Source organism: Hypanus sabinus, chromosome 13 (genome assembly GCF_030144855.1).
Source record: "Hypanus sabinus isolate sHypSab1 chromosome 13, sHypSab1.hap1, whole genome shotgun sequence".
NCBI lineage: Eukaryota > Metazoa > Chordata > Chondrichthyes > Myliobatiformes > Dasyatidae > Hypanus > Hypanus sabinus.
In genome coordinates, this window is record NC_082718.1 from 71,471,357 (window position 1) to 71,498,287 (window position 26,931).

General features: G+C 42.9%; 1 protein-coding gene across 1 annotated transcript in view; it reads right to left on the minus strand.

Moving 5' to 3' along the window:
* LOC132403375 (seizure 6-like protein) overlaps window positions 1-26,931 on the minus strand; it is a 189,290-nt gene that overhangs the window by 72,296 nt on the left and 90,063 nt on the right. Inside the window, exons 11-12 of the mRNA XM_059986792.1 lie at window positions 18,575-18,771; window positions 2,175-2,369 (exon numbers count right to left, since the gene is read on the minus strand). Coding sequence (XP_059842775.1) covers window positions 2,175-2,369; window positions 18,575-18,771 — 392 coding nt within the window. The remainder of the gene's footprint in view (window positions 1-2,174; window positions 2,370-18,574; window positions 18,772-26,931) is intronic.

The following is a 26,931-nucleotide window of genomic DNA, read 5'->3' on the forward strand; positions in this document are numbered from 1 at the left end:
CTGTTCTGATATAGTATTCAGAATGATTGTACTGCACTAACATTGTATTCAGAATGACTGTATACTGTACTGACATTGTATTTCGAATGACTGTGTACTGTACTGACTTCATATTTAAAATAACTATACTGTATTGACATTGTATTCAGAATGACTGTATACTGTCTTGACATTGTAATCAGAATGACTATACTGCACTGATGTTGTATTCAGAATGATTGTATACAGTACTGACATGGTATTCAGAATGACTGTATTCTCCTGACATTGTATTCAGAATGTCTGTGTACTATACTCATGTTGCATTCAGAATGACTGTGTACTGTTCTGATATAGTATTCAGAATGACTGTACTGCACTAACATTATATTCAGAATGACTGTGTACTGTACTGACATTATTTTCAAAATGACTGTATACTGTATTTACATTGAATTCAGAATGACTGTACTGTACTGACATTGTATTCAGAATGACTGTATACTGTCCTGACATTGTAATCAGAATTACTGTATACTGCTCTGATGTTGTATTCAGAATGAATGTATACTGTAATGACACTGTATTCAGACCAACTGTGTACTGTACTGACATTGTATTCAGAATGACTGTACTGTACTGATTTTGTATTCAGAATGGCTGTGAACTGTACTGATGTACTCAGAATGAAAGTGTATTGTACTGACATTGTATTCAGAAAGACTGGACTGTACTGACTTTGTATTCAGAATGACTGCAGTGTACTGACTGTATTCAGAATGACTGTACTGTACTGACATTGTATTCAGAATGACTCTAGTGTACTTAATTTGTTTTCAAAATGAACTGTACTTTAGACTCCATAAGCAATTCATAATTTTTTGTACATGACCAAGAGGTGCACTCAGTTTGGATCCTGTACCTAATAAAATGGCCACTGAAGGTATGTTTTTGGTCGTCTGCTTCTGAAGCCTATCCACTTCAAGGTATGACATCTTGTGCATTTGGAGATGCTCTTCTGCACAGCACTGTGTAACATATGGTTATCTGTGTTGCTGTCACCTTAATGGCAGGTTGAACGGGCCTGGCCATCCCACTCTCACCTCTCACATTAACACTTCCAGTTGGGCAGCATGTATATCACTGAGAGATGATCTGAGAGCCTTCTCCATTGCTCCTCCTCTATGATTTTATCTGATCTGCTGGAGACACACAACTGCTTGATGGGTCAGATGACATTGAAGAGGGAGAGTGGTGAGAGGAGGGCCTTACAGACCAGCTGTTTATGAATCTTGATTGGTCAGGGCAGGAAGAGATACGGGGAGAGGGCAGGGTGGGATATGGGGAGAGGGCTGAAAGAGATACGGGTGAGGGCAGGAAGAGATGCGGGGAGAGGGTAGGGTGGGATATGAGGAGAGGGCAGGATGGGATATGGGATACATCTCAGCTTGAATATGTACCGGGGCAATCTGCACATATCATTGTGCTTCTGTCTCCAAAAGAGCAGGCTCACAACCTACTAACTCTAATCTGTACATCTTTGGAATGTGGGAGGAAAGTAGAGCACCCAGCAGGAAACCCACGCAGTCACAGACAGAACATGCACAGTACAGGCCATTCAGCCCACAATGTTGTGCCAGCCTCTTAACCTACTCCAGGAACCCTTCATGGAAACCTTGCTTAATGGTACTGGTCCCTGGCATTAAAAAAAAGAATGGAACCCCTGATCTAACCCTTCCCTCCCACATCGTCCTCCACTTTCTTTCATCCACGTTTCTTAAATGTCCTGAACATAACTGTCTCTACCACCTCACCCCCGCATCATCTTCCATGGTCTAGCACTCTCTGTGCAAAGGACCTACATATGACATTCTCCCTGTACATTCCTTATAATTATTTGCTCTTGTATTAGCTATTTTCATCCTAGGAAAAATGCACTGGCTGCTCACTTGATCTATGCTCCTTGTCATCTTGTACATCTCTATCGTCACCTCTCATCCTCCTTCATTCCCAAGAGAAAAACCCTACCTCACTAAACCTCTCCTATTAAGACATGCTCTCTAATTCAGACAGTATCCTGGTAAATCTCCTCTGCACCCTCTCTAAATCTTCCACACCCTTCCTATAATGAAGCAACTAAAATTATATTTCTACATTACCTTAACTAACCTTTACCTTAACAATAGATCACTTACTTTTCTCACAGAACGGAGGATCATTGCTCCAAGTGAGATCCCACTGGCAGGTGAGGGTGTCGCTTCCTAGGATGTCATACCCTGGGTCACACTGATAAGTTATCAAGGTTCCTCGCACCATTTCTCTGTGGGAAGTGGTTTTCCAGCCATTGGGAATCTCAGGAAGGTCTGAGCAGGTGTCATTCCGTGAGACCTCTGTAAGAAGGGAAAGATTAGAATTGGAATCGAAAAGGTTTAGTCATTGAAGAAACCATCCTTACACAATACAGCACAGTAAGATGACATTTGGCCCATCTGGTTCAGACCAGAACAGTCCTATTGCTCTTGTTCCTCCTCTCATTGTTTGAACACAGCACTTTACAGCACAATACAGTCCTTTGGCCCATCATGTTGTGCTGACCTCTTAACCTACTGGAAGATCAATTTAACTGTTCCCCACACAGCTCTCCATTTTTCTTTCATTGCTTTGCCTGTAGCCTTGTATTGATATTCCCTCTCACACACATCAATTCCCCTTTGATTCTTTGGTTACTACTTATGCTCAGGAGTGACTTAGAGCAGCCATTTAGCTTACCACTACATCTTTCTGGGAGAGGACTGGAACACCCATTGGAAAGAAACACCATCACAAGAACAGCATGCAAACTGCACTCTGGGCGGACCCGGATCAAACCTAGTCTTTGGAACATAGAGCCTGCAGTGCTCTATGGGTGGTGTCATAGTCCAGATAGACCACCCTCCTTGTCCCTTTGCCAATTTCCTGTGTAAACAACTGGCCTGTCCCATCGACAATGTTGCTGAGGTTCTGTACTGGGAGTGAATTTGGATGGACTATGTACCATTCCATTAACACCACCTCACCACGTTTGCTCTCTTTTTTGCACTGATTATTTAATTTGATTTTAATCTATATTTATCATAGAAAACCTACAGCACAATGTAGGCCCTACAGCCCACAAATGTACATTGTAACATACAACATTTTTATGTCTTGTCCTATATTGCTGCCACAGAACAACCGATTTTATGACATACTGCACGCAGTGATCAGCAGCCTGATTCTGTACCCGCACTGTGTCAGTACCAGGGATTGATCCCCGATGGTTGAGGTGTAATAAGTGGTGTTTCTGAATGTGGTGGTGTGGGTCCTGAGGCTCCTGTACCTCCTTTCTAATGACAGCAGCAAGAAGAGAGCATCGCCCAGATAATAGATGCTGCTTTCCTGTGACAACAGCCCTTATAGATGAGCAGTGTGCTGGGGAGGGCTTTTCCTGTAATGGGCTGGGCTACATTCAACACTTTTCCTGCACAGGACTTTAAAGGCTGTCCTTTAAATGAACCATAGAACACTACAGCACAGTACAGGCCCTTCAGCTCTCCATGTTGTGCTGACCCATATAATCCTTAAAAAAAGTGCTAAACCCTTTGTGTAAAAAACTTGCTCCTGATGTCTCCCCTAAACTTCCTTCCCTTAATTTTGTACATATGCCCTCTGGTGTTAGGAATTGGTGCCCTGGGAAACAGGTACTGACTATCCACTCTATCTGTGCCTCTCATAATCTTGTAGACCTCTATCAAGACCCCTCTCATTCTTCTACGTTCCAAAGAGAAAAGTCCAAGCTCTGCTAACCTTGCTTCATATGACTTGTTCTCCAAACCAGGCAACCTGTTTACCAGTAAACCTGGTAAATCTCCTCTGCACCCTCTTCATAGCTTACACATCCTTCTTATAATAAGGTGACCAGAATTGAACACAATTGAAGGTCACATTCTGGGGTAACTTGTACATAGTCCGTGTAAAGCAAGGCAACTTGACAGAGAAAGGGAGTGAGATAAAGAACTGGCAGAGTGCTTTCCTGCTGATGAACATTTTCTGTCAGGAAAGGGTTGTACCAAGTCTTGTGTGAGGTTCAGTGAAGCAAGCCACACTTGGAAGTGGCGGAGAGCCAGCACGCCTGCTGGATCTTTCTCCAGCAGTGTCTCCAGGAGAGGAGGGAAAGAAAACAAGGATGCTATAGGAAGGAGAATGCAAAGCACTGGGTGGATGGCTGTGTTTCTGAAGCTGTAATTTAATTCTCTGTCTTCATTCCTTCTCATTCATCACTCAGAATTCACTGCACATGTTTATATCAGAGAAGCCAAGGCTAAATTAGAATCTTACTCATCATTGCCAACAAATTCACTGTCCTGTAATTATCCCGTTTAAAAATCTGCATCAATTATTTAATTTAATTGAAGCCCTAAGATGTGTTTATATACTGTATTTAGGTTATTGCTGCTGCGATTGTGTTAAAATACTCAGCTGACAGGAAAATGGACAGTTCCAATTACTAAATGAGGAAAATCTCTCAGGGAACCACATATTATACACAAACGACAGTCTCAACAAAGAAATGATTTTGTTTTCTGCAGTCTTCTCCCTGACGTCTTTTGGAAGAAGCAACACAGAAGAGGACAATGTCCGTGTGTGGGAATCTTTGGAAGTACAGAGAAAATACAAGCAGTAATGGAAGGAGGACATTCAGCCCATCAAGCTAGTCTGGCCATTCAGCCCATCAAACTGGCCTCACAATTCAGCATCAGGTTGCTCTGAACACAGGAGACACGGCAGATGCTGGAAATTTGGGGCAATGCACACACAAATGCTGGAGGGACTCAGCAGGCCGGGTAGTGTTGATGGAAGGGAATAATTTGTTCACATTTCAGGCCAAAGCCCTTCATCAGGACTCAGCTTGGAGCTTGAAATAGCCTTATTTGTCACATGTAAATCAATACATACAGTGAAATGCATTGTTTGCATCCACAACCAACACAGTCTGAGGATTGTGCTGGGGGCAGCCTGCAAATGTTGCCATGCTTAAGGCTTCAACATAGCATGCCCACAACTTACAAACCTTAACCTATACATCTTTGGAATGTGGAAGGATACCCACATGGTCACAGGGAAAACGTATAAACTCCTACAGACAGAGTTGGAAACTGAATTCCAATTGCTGGTATAGTAAAGTGTAATGCTAACCACTACACTACTGTGGCCACCCACTATGCCACAGCTCCACTTTCCTCTAGGTATTCAATTTTCTCCAAAAGGCTCCAAGACTCTCTCCTGCCTCTAACACACCAAAACTCTTATATTCAAATACCTTTCAATTCCTTTCTATAGCTTGAGGAAGGAAAGACAAACAGCTGAGGGACCTCAGTGAGTCAGGCTGTGACTATGGAGACAAAGGAATGGTCAGCTCGTGCCTATCTGTCAATGATCTTTCTGATCATCTTCAGATCACACACACACACACACACACAAACAAGACAAAGGAGCAGAAGTAGGCCATTTGGCCCATCGAGTCTGCTCCGCCACTCCACCATGAGCTAAACTATTCTCCCATCTAGTTCCAATTTCTGGCTTTTTTATCATATCCCTTGATACCCTGACTAATTAGATACCTGTCAATCTCCTCCTTAAAAACCCTCAATGATTGGGTCTCCACAGCTGTATGTGGCAATGAATTCCATAAATCCATGACCCTCTGGCTGAAAAAAATACTCCTCATCTCTATTTTAAATGGGTACCCTCTAATTCTAAGACTGCGACCTCTTGTCCTGGACTCACCCACCAAGGGAAACAGCCTTTCCACATCTACTCTGTCCAACCCTTTCAACATTCGAAATGTTTCTATTAGATCCCCTCTCATTTTTCTATGAATACAATCCAAGAGCCAACAAATGCTCCTCATATGTTAATCCCTGCATTCCAGGAATCATCCTCATGAATCTTCTCTGAACTCTCTCCAACATCAGCACATCCTTTCTAAGATGGGGGCCCAAAACTGCACACAGTATTCCAAATGGGGTCTCACCAGTGCCCCATAGAGCCTCATCAACACCTCCTTACTCTTATACACTATTCCTCTTGAAATAAATGCCAACATAGCATTCGCTTTCCTTACTGCCGATCCAACTTGGTGGTTAACCTTTAGGGTATCCTGCACGAGGACCCCCAAGTCCCTTTGCACTTCTGATTTTTGAATTTTCTCCCCATCTAACCTGCTGCCTAACTTGTTCAGTTCTTCCGGCGGTTTGATTTTTTTAGCTCTGGATTCCAGCATTAGCAATGTCTGTGTCCCTCGTTTATAATTATATCTGCCCTAACACAGGAGATTCTGTGGATGTGAATGGGACACCTGGATAGCATGTTGCCTTCCAGGTGCCAGAGTCAGGGATGTCTTGGATCATGTCCACAACATTTTGGTGGGGGGGGGAGCACTGCCAGATGTCTTGGTACAGATTGGTACCAATGGAATAGGAAGCAAAAGCAAAGAGGCCCGAAAAGAAAATCTAGAGAGCTAGGTAGAAAACTGCTACCTTCCGGGTAGTAATTTCTGGCTTGCTGCCTGTGCCACGTGCCAGTGAGGGTAGCAACAGGATGATTTGGCAGATAAATGTGTGGCTGAGAAGCTGGTGCAGGGGGCAGGGCTTCAGGTTCTTGGATTATTGGGATCTCTTCTGGGGGATGTATGACCTGTTCAAAAGTGATGGGTTGCATCTGAACTCGAGGAGAACCAATATTCTCACGGGCAGGTTTGTTAGAGTTGTAGGGAGGGTTTAAACTAATTTGGCAGGGGGATGGGAACCAGAGTGAAGGGACTCAGGATAGGCCGGATTGTAAAAAAACAAAGATAGCATGCAATCAGACTGTCAGGAAAGGCAGGCAGATGATAGAAAATAATTGCAGCTAACAGGGTGAGCATCAGTGCATTAGGGATGCAGAATCAAAAAGGGTGGCAAACAATATTCAAAGTTTTATACCTCAATGCACAGAGTATAAGAAATAAAGTGGGTGATCTTGTTGCACTTTGTACAGATTATTGGCTATGATGTTGTGGCCATCACTGGAACATGGCTGAAGGATGGTTGTAGTCAGTAGCTGAACGTCCAAGGTTACACAGTGTATTGGACGGATAGGAAGGTAGGCAGAGGGGATGATGTGGCTCTACTGGTAAAGAATGTCATCATATCAGTAGAAAGATGTGACATCGGATTGGAAGATGTTGAATCCTTGTGGCTTGAGTTAAGAAACTGCAAGGGTAAAAGCACCCTGATGGCAGTTATATACTGGCCTCGAAACAGTTGCTGGGATGTAGACCACAGATTACAGAGGGAAATAGAAAAGGCGTGTCAAAAGAGCAAAGTTATGATAGTCATGGAAGATGAAATTAAATCATTAGAAAGAGGTGACATATGGTCAGAAGGAAATGGCTGATGAACTGAATCAGTCTTCACTGTGGAAAATACTGGCAGTATGGTGGAATTCTAAGGTATCAGGGATGATGAAGTCTGTGAAGTTGCTTTACAAAGAAGGTTAGAAACATAGAAAACCTACAGCATAATACAGGTCCTTCAGCCCACAAAGCTGTGCCGAACATTTCAGGTTCTTGGGAAACTGAAGAGTCTGAAGGTAGATAAGTCATATGGGAGAGATGGTCTGTACCCCAAAGATCTAAAAGAGGTGACTGAAGAGATTGTGGAGGCATTAGTCATGACCTTTCAAGAATCACTAGATTCTGGAATGGTTCTAAAAGACCGGAAAATTGCAAATGTCACTCCACTCTTCAAGAAGGGAGAGAGGCAGAAGAAAGGACACCATAGGCCAGTTAGTCTGACCTCAGTAGTTGAGAAGACATTGGAGTCAATTTTTAAGGATGTGGTTTTGGGGTACTTGGAGGCACATGATAAAATCAGCATGGTTTCCTCAAGGGAGAATCTTGCCTGACAAATCTGTTGGAATTCTTTGAAGAAATAACAAGCAGGATAGACAAAGGACAATTGACTGATGTTCTATACTTGGTTTTTTAGAAGGCCTTTGACAAGGTGCCATGCATGAGATGCTTAACAAGTTATGAGCCCATGATATTACAGGGAAGATTCTAGCATGGATAAAACAAAGAGTGGAAACAAAGGGAGCATTTTCTGGTTGGCTACTGGTGACTAGTGGTGTTCCACAGGGGTCTGTATTGGGATAGCTTCTTTTCATGTTATATGCTTATGATTTGCATGCTGGAATTGATGGGTTTGTTGCAAAGTTTGAAGATGATAGAAAAATAGTTCGAGGGGCAGGTAGCTTTGAGGAAGCAGAGAGGTTACAGAAGAACTTGGACAGATTAGGAGAATGGGCAAAGAAATGGCAGATGGAATGTAGTGTCCAGAAGTGTATGGTCATGCACTTTGATAGAAGAAATGAAAGGGTTGACTATTTTCTAAATGGAGAGAAAATACAAAAAACTGAAGTGCAAAGGGATTCAGGGTCCTTGTGCAGGATTCCCTAAAGGTTAACTTGCAAGTTGAGTCTGTGGTGAGGAAGGCAAATGTGATTTTCAAAAAGGACTAGGATGTAAAAGTAAGGATGTATTGTTGAGACTGGTGAAGCCTCACTTGCAGTATTGTGAGTAGTTTTGAGCCCCTTATCTTAGAAAGGATGCACCAAAACTGGAGAAGGTCAAAGGAGGCTCACAGAAATTATTCCAGGTCTGAATGAAGAGCAATTGATGGCCCTGGGCCGGTATTAACTGGAATTCTGAAGAATGAGGGGTGACCTCATTTGAAATATTCCAAATAGTGAAAGGCCTCAATAGAGTGGATGTGGAGAGGACATTTTCTATGGTGGGAGAGTGTTACATGAGGACACTGCCTGAGAATGGAAGAAAGAAATCCTCATCCTTGTGAACCTCCCCTGGACTCTCTCCATTCTGAGATAAGGGGCCCAAAACTGTTGACAAGACTCCAAGTGCAGCCTGACTAGTGTTTTATAAAGCTTCAGTTATCTCCTTGTTGTTGTATTCTATTCCCCTTGAAATAAATGCCAACATTGCATTTGTCTTCTTTACCAGACTCAACCCATGAATTAACCTTCTGAGAATCTTGCATGAGGATTCCTTCATCCCTTTGCATCTCTAATGTTTGAATTTTCTCCCCATTTAGATAATAATATGCACTATTGTTTCTTTTATCAAATGTATTTTATTTATCCCAACACTGTGTCATAGGAGGACAGGAGGCTGGACCCAAGTGCAGGACACAGGCACTAGGGGCAGGACAGGAACAACTAAATGATAGACAAGATGTGGTGACCATGGTGTGCATGAGGGATGTGATATTTAAGGTGATTCTGGGGTTCTGGAAGAATCTTAGAGTTCAGGCAAGGCAGGATCTCAGAGTTCACTGGGCAGGCCACATAACTCCTAGGCAGGGTCCAGGCCTTCCAGGCAGGAACACAGGGGCCTGAGCAGGTCACAGGGCACCTGGGTAGGTTGCAGGGCACAGCTCATCACCAGCAAGGGATGGAAAGGGGCAGAGTCCCTCACCAGACAACAGCAGTCCAGCCAGACTTGCCTGACAGAGGCAAGGGATAGGAAGGAAACTAGGTCCAGGATGACTACCAGACTTACTCAAAGAACTCATCTTTAACCAGGGGAACACAATAAGCAGCACAACCCCCAACTCCACTCAGTCCCAGAGCCCCCTATATACACCGCCAGCCGATGGGCATCAGGTGCGCCTCCTTGAGCCCCAACAAGCCACGATGATCCACAGGTGTGAATACTTGGGGTCAAGGGAGAAAGGAGGGATGGCTACAAGACCTGGAGTCCATGGACCGGATCAAGAAATGGAATGCGGGCTCCAGACCCAACCATAACACACTGTATTCCATCTGCCACATTTTTGCCCATTCTTCCTGCTGCGATCACATTGCTTCCTCAGCCTTACCTATCCCTCCACCTATCTTTGTATCATCCATAAACTTTGCCACAAACCCATCAACGCCATTATCTAAATCATTGACAAACAATGTGAAAAGTAGTGATCCCAGTACTGACCCCTGAGGAACACAACTAGTCACTGGCAATCAAGCAGAAAAGGCCCCCTATATTCCCACTCGATGCCTCCTGCCTGTCAGCATTCTGTTACCCATGTCAGTATCTTCCTGTAACGTCATAGGATTTTATCTTGTTAAGCAGCTTCATGTGAGGCACCTTATTAAATGCCTCCTGAAAATCTAAGTAAATGACATCCACTGCCCCTCCTTTGTCCACCCTGCTTGTTACTTCCTCGAAGAACTTTAACAGATTTGTCAGGCAAGATTTCCCTTTACAGAAACCATGCTGACTTTGACTTATTTTATAATTAGTCTCCAAGTACCCTGAAACCTCATCTTTAATATTGGACTGCAACACTTTCCCAGCCACTGAGGATAGGCTATTTGGCCTATAATTTCCCTCCTTTTGTTTCTCCCTTCTTAAAAACTGGAGTGACATTTGCAATCTTCCAGTCCTCCGGGACCATGTCAGAATCAAATGATTCTTGAAAGATCATGACCAATGCATCTGCTATTTCTTCAGCAACCTCTCTCAGGACTCTGGGATGTAGTCCATCTGGTTCAGGTGACTTATCCACCTTAGGACCTTTAATTTTGCCAAGCACTTTTTCCTTAGTAATAGCAATGGGATTCACTCCCGCTCCCTGACACCCACAGACCTCTGGCACACAGCTAGTGTCTTCCACAGTAAAGACTAAATCAAAATACTTATTAGTTCATCTGCTATTCCTTTGTCCCACATTACTACCTCACCAGCATAGTTTTCCAGTGGTCCAATATCAACTCTCAGCTCTCTTTTATTCTTTATATAACTGGAAAACTTTTAGTATCATGCTCTACATTATATGTCGTGGTCCACGTTCCGGTTTGTGGTCCCCGGACTCCGGGTCCTCCGGCTGTCCCTTGTTTCGGTTGGACTAAACCATAAACACCTGATGCTCATCTTGTTGGCTGGGAATATAAGTGGCCATAATATAATTGAGTGTGGTGATGGGTTGTTGTCTTGTCAAGTTTCCCTGCTAAGATTCTTATGGAGCAAATGGCTGGCATAGCTACTTGTCATCTTTAGGCTGTGTTGGAGAGCCTTGCTGTCAGTAGTTGGAGTTGTTGTGGTATGGATTTGGCCATTTCCTGTGCCAGCTGGGTGGCCATCAGTCACTCTGAACTAGGTAGGGACTTGGACTGTAGCCAACCAAGGTTGCTGGCTTTAATGGTTACTTGGAGCAGCCCTGATGCAAACTGTCTGTCATTCTTTGGTGCTTATCTCTTCCTGCCCTTGCTCTGTGGGGAAAGTCAGACTGCACTGCTGTTGCCCTGTGGGGGGAATCTGTCTTGTCTTTACCTCCATTAGTTAAGTCTGGCTGTTCTGCTGTTGTCCTGCCCCACCTTGGTGTGGAGTGAAAGTTGAGTCCCAGCTTGTTGAAGGAGAACTCCTGGCTCTGTTTATGTTCTGTCCAGACTCATGTTAGTGTCTTGTGAAAGATGAGTACTGGCTTGTTGAAGGCTTTATATTTGTGTACAGTTGCTAGTCTGCCTCAAAACCCCAGGTCCCTAGCTAAACCTCGTCATGTCTTTGCCTGGTTTTGGGGGTCCGAGCCTGAGGCAAGACCCAGGTTCTGGGTCCTTGTCCAGTCTTGGGCTTGGAGTCCACCCCAGGCTCCTTACTCCCAGTCCCTCGTCCTGGTCATACTTCCCTAGCCAAGTCCTGTCTTGTTCCTAGTATTGTAGTGTCTGCATCCTGCATTTGGGTCCTGATACAACACCCCTGTATGACATTATTGGCTAATTTGTCCTGGTGTTTCATCTTTCAGCTTTTTTAGTTGCCTCTTTTTTGATTTTAAAAGCTACTGAATTATCCAACTTCCCACTCACTTTTGCTTCCTTGGCTTTTATGCAGTCCTTTACTTCCTTTGTCAGCCACACTTGCCTAGCCCTGCCATTTGAGAACAACTATTTCCTGTGCCTTGTGGAAAAATTCCTAGAAATTTCAGCCATGTCTGTTCTGCCATCAGCCTCACTAGTGTCCCCTCGTATCCATATAACAATTACAGCACGGAAACAGGCTATCTCAACCTTTCTAGTCTGTGCCGAACACTTACTTTCACCTAGTCCCACCAACCTGTACTCAACCCATAACCCTCCATTCTTTTCTTGTCCATATACCTATCCAATTTTAATATAAATGATAATATTGAACCTGCCTCTACCACTTCTACTGGAAGCTTGTTCCACACAGCTACTCTCTGAGTAAAGAAGTTCCCCCTTGTGTTACCCCTAAACTTTTGCCCCCTAACTCTCAACTCTTGTCCTCTTGTTTGAACCTCCCCTGCTCTCAGTGGAAAAAGCCTATTCACGTCAAGTCTATCTCCCTCATAATTTTAAATACCTCTATCAAGTCCTCCCTCAACCTTCTGTGCTCCAAAGAATGAAGACCTAACTTGTTCAACCTTTCTCTGTAACTCAGGTGCTGAAACCCAGGTAACATTCTAGTAAATCTTCTCTGTACTCTATTTTGTTGACATCTTTCCTGTAATTCAGTGACCAAAATTGTACACAATACTCCAAATTTAGCCTTACCAATGCCTTGTACAATTTGAATGTTACATCCGAACTCCTATACTCAATGCTCTGATTTATAAAGGCCAACATACCAAAAGCTTTCTTCACCACCCTATCCACATGAGATTCCACCTTCAGGGAACTATACACCATTATTCCTAGATCACTCTGTTCTACTGCATTCTTCTATGCCCTACCATTTACCATGTATGTCCTATTTTGATTAGTCCTACCAAAATGTAGCATCTCACATTTATCAGCATTGAACTCCATCTGCCATCGTTCAGCCCACTCTTCTAACTGGCCTAAATCTCTCTACAAGCTTTGAAAACCTACTTCATTATCAACAACACCACCTATCTTGGTATCATCTGCATACTTACTAATCCAATTTACCACCCCATCATCCAGATCATTAATGTATATGACAAACAACATTGGACCCAGTACAGATCCCTGAGGCACACTACTAGTCACCGGCCTCCAACCTGACAAACAGTTATCCACCACTACTCTCTGGCATCTCCCATCCAGCCACTGTTGAATCCATTTTACTACTTCAATATTAATACCTAATGATTGAACCTTCCTAACTAACCTTCTGTGCGGAACCTTGTCAAAAGCCTTACTGAAGTCCATATAGACAACATCCACTGCTTTACCCTCATCAACTTTCCTCGTAACCTCTTCAAAAAAATTCAGTAAGGTTTGTCAAACATGACCTTCCACGCAGAAATCCATGCTGACTGTTCCTAATCAGACCCTGTCTATCCAGATAATTATATATGCCATCTCTAAGAATACTTCCCATTAATTTACCCACCACTGATGTCAAACTGACAGGCCTATAATTGCTAGGTTTACTCTTAGAACTCTTTTTAAACAATGGAACTACATGAGCAATATGCCAATCCTCCAGCACCATCCCTGTTTCTAATGACATTTGAAATATTTCTGTCAGAGCCCCTGCTATTTCTACACTAACTTCCCTCAAGGTCCTAGGAAATATCCTGTCAGGACCTGGAGATTTATCCACTTTTATATTCCTTAAAAGCACCAGTACTACTTCCTCTTTAATCGTCATAGTTTCCATAACTTCCCTACTTGTTTCCCTTACCTTACACAATTCAATATCCTTCTCCTTGGTGAATACAGAAGAAAAGAAATTGTTCAAAATTTCCCCCATCTCTTTCGGCTCCACACATAGCTGTCCACTCTGATTCTAAGGGACCAATTTTATCCCTCACTATCTTTTTGCTATTAGTATAAGTGTAGAAACCCTTTGGATTTATTTTCACCTTACTTGCCAAAGCAACCTCGTATCGTTTAGCTTTTCTAATTTCTTAAGATTCTTCTTACATTCTTTATATTCCTTGAGCACCTCATTTATTCCATGCTGCCTATATTTATTGTAGATGTCTCTCTTTTTCCTAGCCAAGTTTCCAATATCCCTTGAAAACCATGGCTCTCTCAAACTTCTAACCTTTCCTTTCAACCTAACAGGAACATAAAGATTCTGTACCCTCAAAATTTCACCTTTAAATGACATCCATTTCTCTATTACATCCATCCCATGAAACAAATTATCCCAATCCTATTACAAATGTAATACTTCACATCATTATTCCCCTTGCATTATTTTCAAAACCAAATATTGTTTCAAGGTTAGCACATTCAACTACAGATTCTCCTCACAAACTGGGCTAATTGGAATCTGTCAATAAACCTAAAACTAGGTGTGGCTCTGTTGGTAAAGAATGGCATCAGATCAGTAGAAAGATGTGACATTGGATCGGAAGATGTCAAATCCTTGTGGGTTGAGTTAAGAAATGGCAAGGGTAAAAGAACCCTCATGGCAGTTACATACAGGCCTCAAAACAATAGTTGGGATGTGGACCACCAATTACAACAGGAAATAGAAAAAGCATGTTGAAAGGGCAAAGTTATGATAGTCATGGGAGATTTTAACATGCAGGCCGATTGGGGGGGAAAATCAGGTTTGGAATGGATCTCAAGAGTGAGTTTGTTGAATGCCTACGAGATGGCTTTTTAGAGCAGTTTGTCATTGAGCCTACTAGGGGATCAGCTATAATGAATTGGGTGTTAGATAAAGAACTGGAAGCAATTAGGGAACTTGAGGTAATGGAACCCTTAGGAGTCAGTGAACACAATATGATTGAGCTCAAGTTAAAATTTGATGGCTAGGATGTAAAGTTTGATGCAGCAATATTTCAGTGGAGTAAAGTAAATTACAGTGGCATGAGAGAGGAGTTGGCAAAAGTAGATTGGAAGGAGATGTTGGCAGGGATGACAGAGCAGCAATGGCTTGAGTTTCTGGGACAAATGAGGAAGGTGCAGGATAGATGTATTCCAAAAACAAAGAAATATTCAAGTAGTGAAATAGTACAACAATGGCTGACAAGGAAAGTCAAAGCTAATGTAAAAGCAAAAGAGAGGGCATACAACAAAGCAAAAATTAGTGGGAAGATAGAGGATTGAGAAGCTTTTAAAAACCTACAGAAAGCAACTAAAAGAATCATTAGGAGGCAAAAGATGAAATATGTAAGCAAGCAAATATGTGAGGGAAGAGAAGTGAGACCAGTTACTATTACAAGGGAGAAGGTGCTCAAAAAGCAGAAAGACCTAAAGGTAATTAAGTCAACAGGACCAAATGAACTGCACCTTTGGATTCTAAAAGAGTTAGCAGTAGAGATTTTGGAGACATTAGTAATGATCTTTCAAGAATTATTGGACTCTGACATGGTTCTTGAGGACTGGAAAATTGCAAAGGTCATTCCATTCTTTAAGAAAGGAGGAATGCAGCAGAAAGGGAATTATAGACCAATTAGCCTGACTTCAGTGGCTGGGAAGATGTTTGAGCCATTTGTTAAGGATAAGGTTATGGAGTACTTTGTGACAAAGGACAAGATAGGACAAAGTCGGTATGGTTTCCTTAAGTTTTGTCTGATGAACCTGTTGGAATTCTTTGAGGAGTTTACAAGTAGTATAGATAAAGGGAATGGAGTGGATGTTGTATATTTGGACTTTCAAAAGGCCTTTGACAAGATGCCACACATGAGGCTGCTTACAAAGTTAAGAGCCCATAGTATTACAGGAAGGTTACTAACATGGTTAGAACATTGGCTGATTGTTAGGAGGCAATGAGTGAGAATAAAAGGATCATTTTCTAGTTGGCTGCCAGTGACTAGTGGTGTTCTACAGGGTTCAGTGTTGGGACTGCTTTTTATGCTGTATATCAATAATCTAGATGATAGAATAGATGGCTTTGTTGCCAAGTTTGCAGATACGAAGATTAGTGGAGGGGCAGGTAGTGTTGAAGAAATAGGAAAGCTGCAGAAGGACTTTGACAGATTAGGAGAATGGGCAAGAAAGTGATAAATGGAATATAATGTTGGAAAATGCATGGTCATGCACTTTGGTTGTAGAAATAAATGTGCAGACTATTTTCTAAATTGGGAGACAACCCAAAAATCTGAGATGCAAGTGGACTTGGGAGTCCTTGTGCAGAACACATTGAAGGTTAACTTGCAGGTTGAGTTGGTGGTGAGGAAGGCTAATGCAATGTTAGCATTCATTTCAAGGGGTCTAGATTACAAGAGTAGGGATGTGATGCTGAGGCTTTATAAGGCACTGGTGAGGCCTCACCTTGAGTATTGTGAATAGTTTTGGGTTCCATATTTTAAAAAAAGGATGTACTGGCATTGGAAAAGGTTCAGACAAGGTTCACAAGTATGATTCTGTGAATGTAAGGGTATCATACGAGGGACGTTTGATGGCTCTGAAGCTGTGCTCACTGGAATTTAGGAGGATAAGGGGGGATTTCATTGAAACTTTTTGAATGTTGAAAGGCTTAGACGGAGTCAATGTAGAAATTCCCTTAGTGGGAAATTCTAGGACAAGAGTGCACAGCCTCAGGATGGAGGGGCGTTCATTTACAACAGAGATGCAGAGAAATTTCTTTAGCCAGAGTGTGGTGATGTTGAGGAATTTTTGCCGCTGGCAGCTGTGGAGGCCAGGTTGTTGGGTCTATTTAAGGCAGAGATTGAAAGGTTGTTGATAGGACGTGACATCAAACGTTACAGGGAGAAGTCCAGGGAGTGGGGCTGAGGAGGGGAAAAAAGGATCAGCCATAATTGAATGGTGGTGTAGACTTGATGGGCCAAATGGCCTAATTCTGCTCTTATATCTTATGATCATATATGTTGCAATAATAATGCAATTTATGCATTTTTGCTGGTGGGGGGAGTTGTTGCTTTGCTGCTGCTCGTGTGGGAGGAGGGAGCTGGAAGGGCTATGGGGTTCTAACATTTAACTGTCATTCATTCTTTGGGGCACTCCTCTGTTTTTGTGGATGTTTGTGAAGAAAAAGAATTTCAAGATGTATATTGTATACATTTCTCAGACATCAAATGTACCGATTGACCTATTGAATTCACTAAAATTTCTTTGGCCATTCTCCTTCCTCAAATAACTTGGCTAAGTTTAGTCAAACAATTAATAAACAATGCACTGTTGCACCCTTTTGTACCTAAGTCTTTTGATATAATCTGAATTAACACTGTAGTTTGGCAATGCTGTAATTGCTCTACAGTCAGTAGTCCTAAACACTATAGTATAGTGGTTAGCACAATGCTTTACAGTATCAATGACCCAAGTCCCTTTGACAGCACAGGTTTCTTCTGGGTGCTCCAGTTTCCTTCCACAGTTCAAAGATGTACCAGTTGGTAGGTTAATTGGTTATTGTAAATAGTCCTGTGATAAGGCTCCGGTTAAATTGGAGATTGCTGGGAGGTGCAGCTCAAAGGGCCAGAAGTGCTTCTTCTGTATCTTAATAAATAAATAAATCAATGCGCACATCATCATGTGAAGTGACTTATAAAATCATTTAGAGGGTTGAACTTGAAGGCAAAGTACAAGGTTAACAGTAGGGTTCTTGGCAGTGTGGAGAAACAGTGATCTTGGGGTCCATGTTCATTGATCCACAAAGTTGCCATGCAAGTTGATAAGGTGGTCAAGAGGGTTAATGGTGTGTTGGCCTTCATGAGTCAGAGGATTGAGTTCAAGATCCATGAGATAATGTTGCAGCTCAATAAAACCCTGGTTAGACCACTCAGAGTATCGTGTTCGGTACTTGTTACCTTACTATATGATGTGGAACCTTTAGAGAGGGTGTAGAGGAGATTTGGATTAGAGATCATGGAAAGGTTGAGTGAGCTAGGACTTTTCAATTTGGAGTGAAAGGATGAAAGGTGACTCAATAGAAGTGTATTCGATTAAAAGAGGCATAGATAGAATGGACAACAGAGACTTTTGTCCCAGGGCAGTGATGGCTAATATTAGGGTGCATTAATTTTAAGGTGATTGGAGGAAAATATTGGTGAAGGAGGGAATGCAGAGGTAGATCTTTCACACAGAGTGCAGTGTGTGCATGGAACGGCCTCCCAGGGGTGATGGTAGAGGAAGATACATTAGGGACATTTATGTGACTCTTGGATAGATAGGTGGATAAAACAAATATGGAGGGTTACATGGGGGGGGGGGAAGGGTTAGATTGATCTTGGAGTAGGTTAAAAGGCTGACACAATATTGTGGGCCAAAGAAGCTGTACTGTTTTGTATTCTCTACATCTGAAATATATTCCACTAATTTCAATCAGTAAATTCAGAGGCAGTCACTTTGTGTGATAGAGCTCAGATACGAGAACTCAATTTCTCTGCAATTTTTTCCCTGGCTTTGCCTCCTGTTATAACTCATCTTGCTTCATACACCATCAGCGGTCTACCCTTCCTACAGTACCACTTCTCATCCATTAGTATTCCCTGCATGACCTTTGGGTTCATTTTGTAATGAAGCAACATAGGCCATTTAGCCAAAACTGGAGTCCTCACTTACAATGCAGTTAGTGTGCCAAAATTTATTTCCGTTTCTCCAGAAGCAGCTTTCTACGCACCATAGTAATTCATGATAAATCCTTGGCCCTTCCCAAAAATCAAGCCAGCTGGATCGGAATGGAATCGGACGGTGAGATCGGAAGTGGTGGAGTAAACCTTCAACGGGGCGTTGCTACCGACGAATTGACCGAGAATCCTCATGGTTAAGTCGTCTCCATCGTAAAGGGATAATATGTCACTGTTGGTGAGGTTCAGGCTGGATAAGGGGATGGAAAGAAAACAATAATTAATATTCCTCATTCTGTTAGATCAATTATTTATTTAGTGTTTTTTTTTGAGATATTGTGGAACAGGCCTTCCCAATAAACTGCACCGCCCAGCAGGAACAGGCCCTTCCGGCCCAATAAAACACACTGCCCTGCGGGAACAGGCCCTTCCGGCCCAATAAACCGCACCGCCCAGTGGGAACAGGCCCTTCCTGCCCCAATAAACCGCACCGCCCAGCAGGAACAGGCCCTTCCGGCCCAATAAACCACACCGCCCAGCGGGAACAGGCCCTTCCGGCCCAATAAACCGCACCGCCCAGCGGGAACAGGCCCTTCCGGCCCAATAAACCGCACTGCCCAGCGGGAACAGGCCCTTCCTGTCCCAATAAACCGCACCGCCCAGCGGGAACAGGCCCTTCCAGCCCAATAAACCACACCGCCCAGCGGGAACAGGCCCTTCCGGTTTAATAAACCACACCATACAGCAGGAACACACCTTTCTGGCCCAACGTGCCACACCGGCCTGCAACTCGCCTATTAAACACTAGCCTAATTCAATTCAATCACAGGTCAATTTACAATGACCAATTAATCTACCAACCAGAACATTTTTGGAATGTAGGAGGAAACCCACATGGTTCACAGGGAGAACATACCTTGAAGATTTCTTACAGATGGCGCCAGAACTGAACTCCAAACTCTGCTGCAATCTCATTGTATTAGCTGCTATGCTATCATGGCAACCCAGTAAATTATTTCCCTGAAATTGTTGCAGCTCACCAGGGTGTTGTCCATTGCCCAGACCTCAGGCCTTTTGCCCAGTGTAGCACATCCTAAGCCGCAGTTTGTATTTTGGTGTTGACACAACAGCAATATTGTATTACAAAATCTCCTAAAAGTGTAACTCTTGAGGGTGTAATATTAGTTTGATTATTGTTCCTAACACCAGCATACAGCATTTGTGAATTTAGCATAAGTTCTGAATGAATCATTTGTATGACCAGGGGCTTTTTGCTGGGGCTGAGATGGCTAACAAGATGGGGCATAGTTTTAAGTTACTTGGAAGTAGGTTCAAGGGGGATGTCAGAGGTAAATTTTTCACAGAGTGTGGTGGGTGCGTGGAGTGCTCTGCCAGCGAAGGTGGCAGAGGCGGATACAACAGGGCTTTTGAAGAGACTATGGATAAGTGCACGTAGTTTAGAAAAATAGAGGGCTGTGCAGTAGGGAAATTCTAGACAGTTTCTAGAGTAGGTTATATGGTCAGCACAACATTGTGGGCCGAAGGGCTTGCAGTGTGCTGTAGATTTCTATGTTTCTATAAATCAGTTTATTGACAATTTAAAGAGCACACATTGGTATTGTAACAGATTCACACTAAGTAGAGGAATGCTGTTTGGAAGGAGCCCTTGTTGTCTTAGTATCTGTGTAGACGTAAGGCTAGTCTTATCGTACAGAAGCTGGGCAGACAGTAATAATATTAAAGCATCATGGCTAAAGGAGGAGGAATCTGATGGGAGCGGACAGAGGCTACGGAAGAAAGTGAAAGAGGAGGGGAATGAGAGGGAGGTAATGGGCAGGAGAGATGGAGAGAAGGGGTAAAAGGGGTAACCAAACCTATCAGATTCCTTCATCTTCAGCCCTTTACCCCTTTAACTTATCCACTTATAGCTTCTTTCCTCATTCCCCCCACCTGATCTCACCTATCACTTGTCAGCTTGTAATCGGTTCCCTTGCCTCCCCCCAACCCCTTCTGCTTCTGCTCCCTTCCCTTGCAGTCCTGATGAAGGTCTCGCCTGAATGTTGACTCTTTATTCCCCTTCATTGACGCTGCCTGACTTGCTGAGTCAGAAACATAGAAAACCTACAGTACAATACAGGCCCTTTGGCCCACAATGCTGTGCTGAACATGTCCTCACTTTAGCTGGAGTTCCTCCAGCATCCTGTGCATGTTGCTCGAGCCTTCAAGCAGCTGCAGAATCTCTTGTGTTTCTGCATGCTGAGACACAGTGCTTTGCAAATAGGGAGCCTGGAATGGGAAGTTAGTGGGCCCAACACCAGGTTATATGAAAGGTGTTTGGGAAGATAAGACCATAAGATACAGGAGCAGAACTAGGCCATTTGGCCCATCATGTCTGCTCCACCATTTCATCATGGCTGATCCAACTTTCCTCTCAGCCCCAATCTCCTGTCTTCTCCCTGTAACCCTTCATGCCCCGACCAATCAAGAATCTATCAACCTCTGCCTTAATATACATGAAGACTTTGCCTCCACAGCTTCCTGTGGTAACAAATTCCACAGATTCACTGCTCTCTGGCTGGAGAACCCTGAGGCATAAAAGCGGGGCTGGGAATCAGTGGGTGTCAAGCCCAGGGATAGGGATGATAGCTAATCAGACATTTGTGGGTGTTGGGGTGGTTGGGCTGAGGAAGGATTGGCATTCAGCAGTTAGAGGTTTGTATTGATTTGGAGTGGTGAGTTGAGGCAGTGTTCATGGGCCAGAGTCAGCGGGGGGGGGGGGGCGGGGGGTGCCAGAGTGAGAACAAGACAAATACATTACTTAAAGCCTTAAGGTGGACCTTAGATGCTGTCTGGGACCTGTTGAAGAAATGTTGAGGCAGAAACATTGAGAAGGCAGATGTCTGTCAACAAGGCCATGTTAATCTCAACACTACACATGTACAGGCAGAAATCCCAACGATCTAAAGCACAGGATAGCAAAAGGCTGCAGAGAGCTACAGACTCTGTCCTCCCCATCATGGACACAACCCTCTCCACCATTGGGCACAACCCTCTCCACCATTGAGGACATCTTCAAAAGATGGTGCCTTAGGGAGGAGGTATCTGTTATTAAGGACATTCACTTTCTGGAACTTGCCTACTTCCTGTAACTACCATCAAAAATGAGGTACAGGAGGCGGAAGACCCACACAAAATATTTAAGAAACCACATCTTCCTCACGAACATCAGATTTCTGAACAGTCCATGAATTCATGAACAGCACCTCGATATTCCTCTTTACACTATTGATTTACTTTAGTTTTTATTGTAACTTAATCATTTTTGTGCTGCAATGTACTGCTACCACAAAACAAGTTTCATGAGATACATCAAGACTGATGCATATGATGTACAGAATGTGTGTGAGTAGGCCAGTGTTGTTGCAGGAAGGTAAGGTTTTGGTTCATTGAGGCCTTCGTGAGGACAGATGTAGGTCATGGGTAGATTATTATTAATTTCTTTCTTTCTTTCTCATTGCATGTTTGGGGCAGTGGGGCTGCCAGACAGGATACTAGAGCTCTCCTCTTGCAAGATGTCAAGGTCACTGGACGTCTCCCTGACTTCCCACATCTTCCCAAATGATCTGGAGTACCTCTAGTTCCAGCTCTATTTCCTTAATGAGTTCTGTTAAAAACTGAAGCTGGATGCATTTCTTACTAACAGAACTCATTAAGGAAGTAGAGCTAGATCTAGAGGTACTCCAGATCATTTGGGTGGCTGAGGGATTGAAGGACATAGAGTCTGAGAGTTTTTATCACATTGGCCTTCACAATCAATGTACTGAATACAGGAGCAGATGTTATGTTAAAGTTTACAAATCATTGGCGAGGACTAACTTGGAGTATTGTGTCCAGTTTTGGTAACCTACCTAAAGGAAAGATGTAAATAATATTGAAAGAGTATAAGAACATTTACAAAGATGATGCCTGGACTTGAGGTCCTGAATTATAAGAAAAAGTTGAATAAGTTAGGACTTTATTCCTTAGAATGTAGAAAATTTAGAGGAAACTTGATAAAGGTATTCAAAATTATGAGAGGTATAGATGGGGCAAATGTGGGCAGGCTTTTTCCTCTGAGGTTGGGTGAGACTAGAATCAGAGTTCAAGGGTTATGGGTGAAAGGTGAAATGTTTAAGGGGAACATGAGAAGGAACTTCTTCACTCAGAGGGTTATGAGAGTGTGGAATGAGCTGCCAGCAGGATTGATTTCAACATCTAGTGAAATTTTGACAGGTACATGGAGGGAGAGGTATGGTGAACTATGGTCCAGGTGCAAGTCGATGGGACGAGGTAGATTAATATTTCAACACAGACTAGGTGAGCCAAAGGGCTTGCTTTTATGCTGTAATGTTCTATGACTTTAATAAACCTGATACTGTTTCTGATCACTGGGTATGTTTGGGCTGTGTTAACTTGCAGGCTGATCAAAAGATCAAAAAGGAAAAAATATTGACTTTGGAACCAGTTCAAGGAAATCACTGATTTGTCCTGACATTTGTTTTTTTTATTGAGTTAATTTAATGATACTCTGCATTTGTGGCTCTCTGTGGTCCAATTTCATGGCAATGAACAATGTGGCAAAATTTACAGTCTTCATCATGAGATAGGATCACAAGGAAAATACTGCAATCATAATTCCTTTCCTAAATACACTCAGACTAAAAATCAGGATAGAAATCTGAATTCCCACATTGCTTTAATTAATTTCAGCATCATTTCTCATCTCAGCCGACAAAGTTTCGAACTGTGTTAATATAATGGAATGCAGTGTTGATTGATAGGAGAGAGAACTTCTGTATTTGTCAGTTTTCTTATCAACACAGTTCTCTATCAAAGATGGCACTGTTGCTCAACAGATCATGCACAACTCCTTACATCCATTGGATGTAAGAACAAAGTCAACATAAGGAGCTCATATGTTCTCCCCATGACTGTGTTAAATGGCTGTATTAAGGCTTGGTATGGGAACACCAATGCCTTTGAATGGAATATCCCACAAAAAATGAAGGATTTGCACCAGTACCTGGGTAAAGCCCTCCCAACTGTAGAGCACATCTAACTGAAACTGTGAAACTGAAACCATGATCAGAGATCCCCACTGGCCAGGCAGTCTTCTCACTGCTCCCATCAGATAGAAGGTACAAGAGCCTCAGGACTCACACAACCAGGTTCAAGAACAGTTACTACCCCCTCAACCATCAGGCTCTTGAACAAAAGGGGGTAACTACACTCATTCTTTGCCTGGTGCTCCCACAACCGATGTCTTTTTAAGCACCCTTTAGCTTGTTACTCCATACTTGTTGCTTATTGCTATCTATCTATATTTGCATTTGCACAGGTTTTTGTTTATTGATCAGAATCAGATTTATTATCTGTGGCATGTAACGTGAAACTTGTTAACTTAGCAGCAGCAGTTCAATGCAATACATAATCTAGCAGAGAGAGAGAAAAAATAATAAAAAACATAATAAATAAGTAAATCAATTATGTATATTGAATAGTTTTTAAAAAACATGCCAAAAACAGATACTGTATATTAAAAAAGTGAGGTGTCCAAAGCTTCAATGCCTATTTAGGAATTAGATGGCAGAGGGGAAGAAGCTGTTCCTGAATCACTGAGTGTGTGCCTTCAGACTTCTGTATCTCCTACCTGATGGTTAACAGTGAGAAAAGGGCCCGCCCTGGGTGCTGCCTTAATAATGGACACTGCCTTTCTGAAACACTGCTCCCTAAAAATGTCGTGGGTACTTCATAGGCTAGTGCCCAAGATGGAGCTGACTAAATTTACAACCTTCTGCAACTTCTTTCGGTCCTGCGCAGTAACCCCTCCATACCAGACAGTGATGCAGCCTGTAAGAATGCTCTCCATGGTACAACTTTAGAAGTTTTTGGGTGTATTTGTTGACATGCCAAATCTCTTCAAACTCCTAATAAAGTATAGCCATTGTCTTGCCTTCTTTATGACTACATCAATATGATGGGACCAGGTTAGACCCTCAGATTTTGACACCGAGTTGCTCACTCTCTCCACTTCTGATCCCTCTGAGGATTTGGTATGTGTTCCTTCATCTTACTTTCCCTAAAGTCCACACTCAACTCTTTTGTCTCATTGATGTTGAGTGCCAGGTTGTTGCTGCAGCACTATTCGACTAGTTAGCATATCTCACTCCTGTACACCCTCTCGTCATGACCTGAGATTCTACCAACAATGGTTGTATCATCAGCAAATTTGTAAAGCTGTGTGGAGAGCCATTGAGATTGCGTCTGCCGTTGACCTATTGTGGTCATAGGCAAATTACAATGGGTTCAGGTCCTTGCTGAAGCAGGAGTTCAGTCTCGTCCTAAGCAATCTCTCAAAGCATTTCATCACCATTGATGTGAGTCATTAAGGCAGCCCACATTATTCTTCTTAGGCACTGGTATAATGGTTGCCTTTTTGAAGCAAGTGGGAACTTCTGCCCTGTAGCAGTGAGTGCTTGAAAATGTCCTTGAATACTCCAGCTAGTTGGTTCGCACGTTTTCAGAGCCTTACCAGGTACTCCATCGGGACCTTCCACCTTTGAGGGTGCAAAGACAGCCTAACATCAGCCTCTGAGACAGAGATCACAGGGTCATCAGGTGCAGCAGGGGTCTTCACAGGTGTAGTTGTGTTCTCCCTTTCAAGGTGTGCATAGAAGGTGTTGAGCTTATCTGGTAGTGAAGCATCACTGCCATTCATACTATTGGGTTTTGCTTTGTAGGAATTAATGTCTTGCAGACCCTGCCAGAGTTGCTGTGCATCTGATATCACCTCCAACCTTGTTCAAAATTGTCCCTTCACACTTGAAATAGCCCTCTGCAAATCATACCTGGTTTTCTGGTACAGGCCTGGGTTGCCAGACTTGAATGTCACAGGTCTAGCCTTCAACAGATGACGTACTTCCTGGTTCATCCACGTCTTTTGGTTTGGGGATGTACAGTAATTCTTTGTAGCTACACACTCATCTACACAGGTTTTAATGAAGTCGGTAACAACTGCATCATACTCATCCAGCTTCGAAGATGAATCCCTGAATACAGTCCAGTCTATTGATTCAAAGCAGTCCTGTAAATGCTCCTGTGCCTCCCTGGTTCATACTTCCGTGGTCCTCACTACTGGTGCTGCGGTCTTCAGTCTCTGCCTGTACTCAGGGAGTAAAGTACAGCCAGGTGTTCAGACTTCTGGAAGTGAGGGCGTGGAATAGCACGGTAGGCATTCTTGATGGGCTGTAACAATGGTCCAGTGTGTTGTTTCCTTTGGTATTGCAAGTAATCTGTAGATGGTAATTGCTTAGTGATTTTTTTCACACTGGCCTTGTTAAAATTGCCCAAAACAATGGTGAGGATGTTAGGGTGCGCTGTTTCATGCATGTTGATCCCATTACTCAGATCATTTAAAGCCTGATTGGCATTGGCCTGAGGTGGAATGTAAACTGCTACCAGAATGACCCTGAGAACTCCCGTGGTAGGTAAAAAGGACAACACTTTACTACAAGATATTCCAGGTCTGGTGAGCAGAATTGGGACAGCACTGATATATTTGTTCACCCGTCAATCCCATCAATCTGAATCGCTGCATCTAGTACAGAAGGGGTTAACTAGGATTCTGTGAAACAAAGGATACATGTGGTCCTAATGTCCCTCTGATTCAGCACCCTGGCTCTGAAATCATCGATTTCATTCACCAGAGGCTGTACATTCGCCAGCAAGATAGTCAGTATTGGAAGTTTAAAACCCCGTTTCCTTAAATGCACTAGTAATCCTGATCCTCACCCATGCTTCCACCAAGGTGTCCTCCAAAGGCACTTCCAACCACAATCAGTGTTGTTTCCATCGGTTTTAAGTAGCCATAGTTTGTTTAAATGCATTAAGACATCTTTGTTGACTGTACTGACCTTGGAAGCAGTTGTGCTTTTTAGCTGTAAGAGGCTGAAAAGGGAATATTTAATCGTATCTATTGAGACTACTGCTGCTACTCGAGTCACACCTAGGTGCCCCGGCTCCTGTTTATAGTTACTGCTTTACTGCTTTGCTAAGTATGCCTGCAGAAAAAAGAATCTCATGCTTGTATGTGGTGACATGTACGTACACTGATAATAAATTTTACTTTGAACTTTGACTCTCACACTCCGGTACCATTCACTCTGGGTCTTGAGCCCCAGTACCCTTCACTCTGGGTCTCTAACACTTTGGCTCTTTATTAAGAATTTATTTCTTTATTTCTGCTTACCATTTGGTCGTGTTCTAAGGTATTTATCTTCGAGGACAAGCACTTTTTCTCATCAAGCTGGAGTAAAGTTTCATTGAATTGTCTCTTGCTTGTTTCCTGAGCTTTAATTCTGTTCCTCATTCT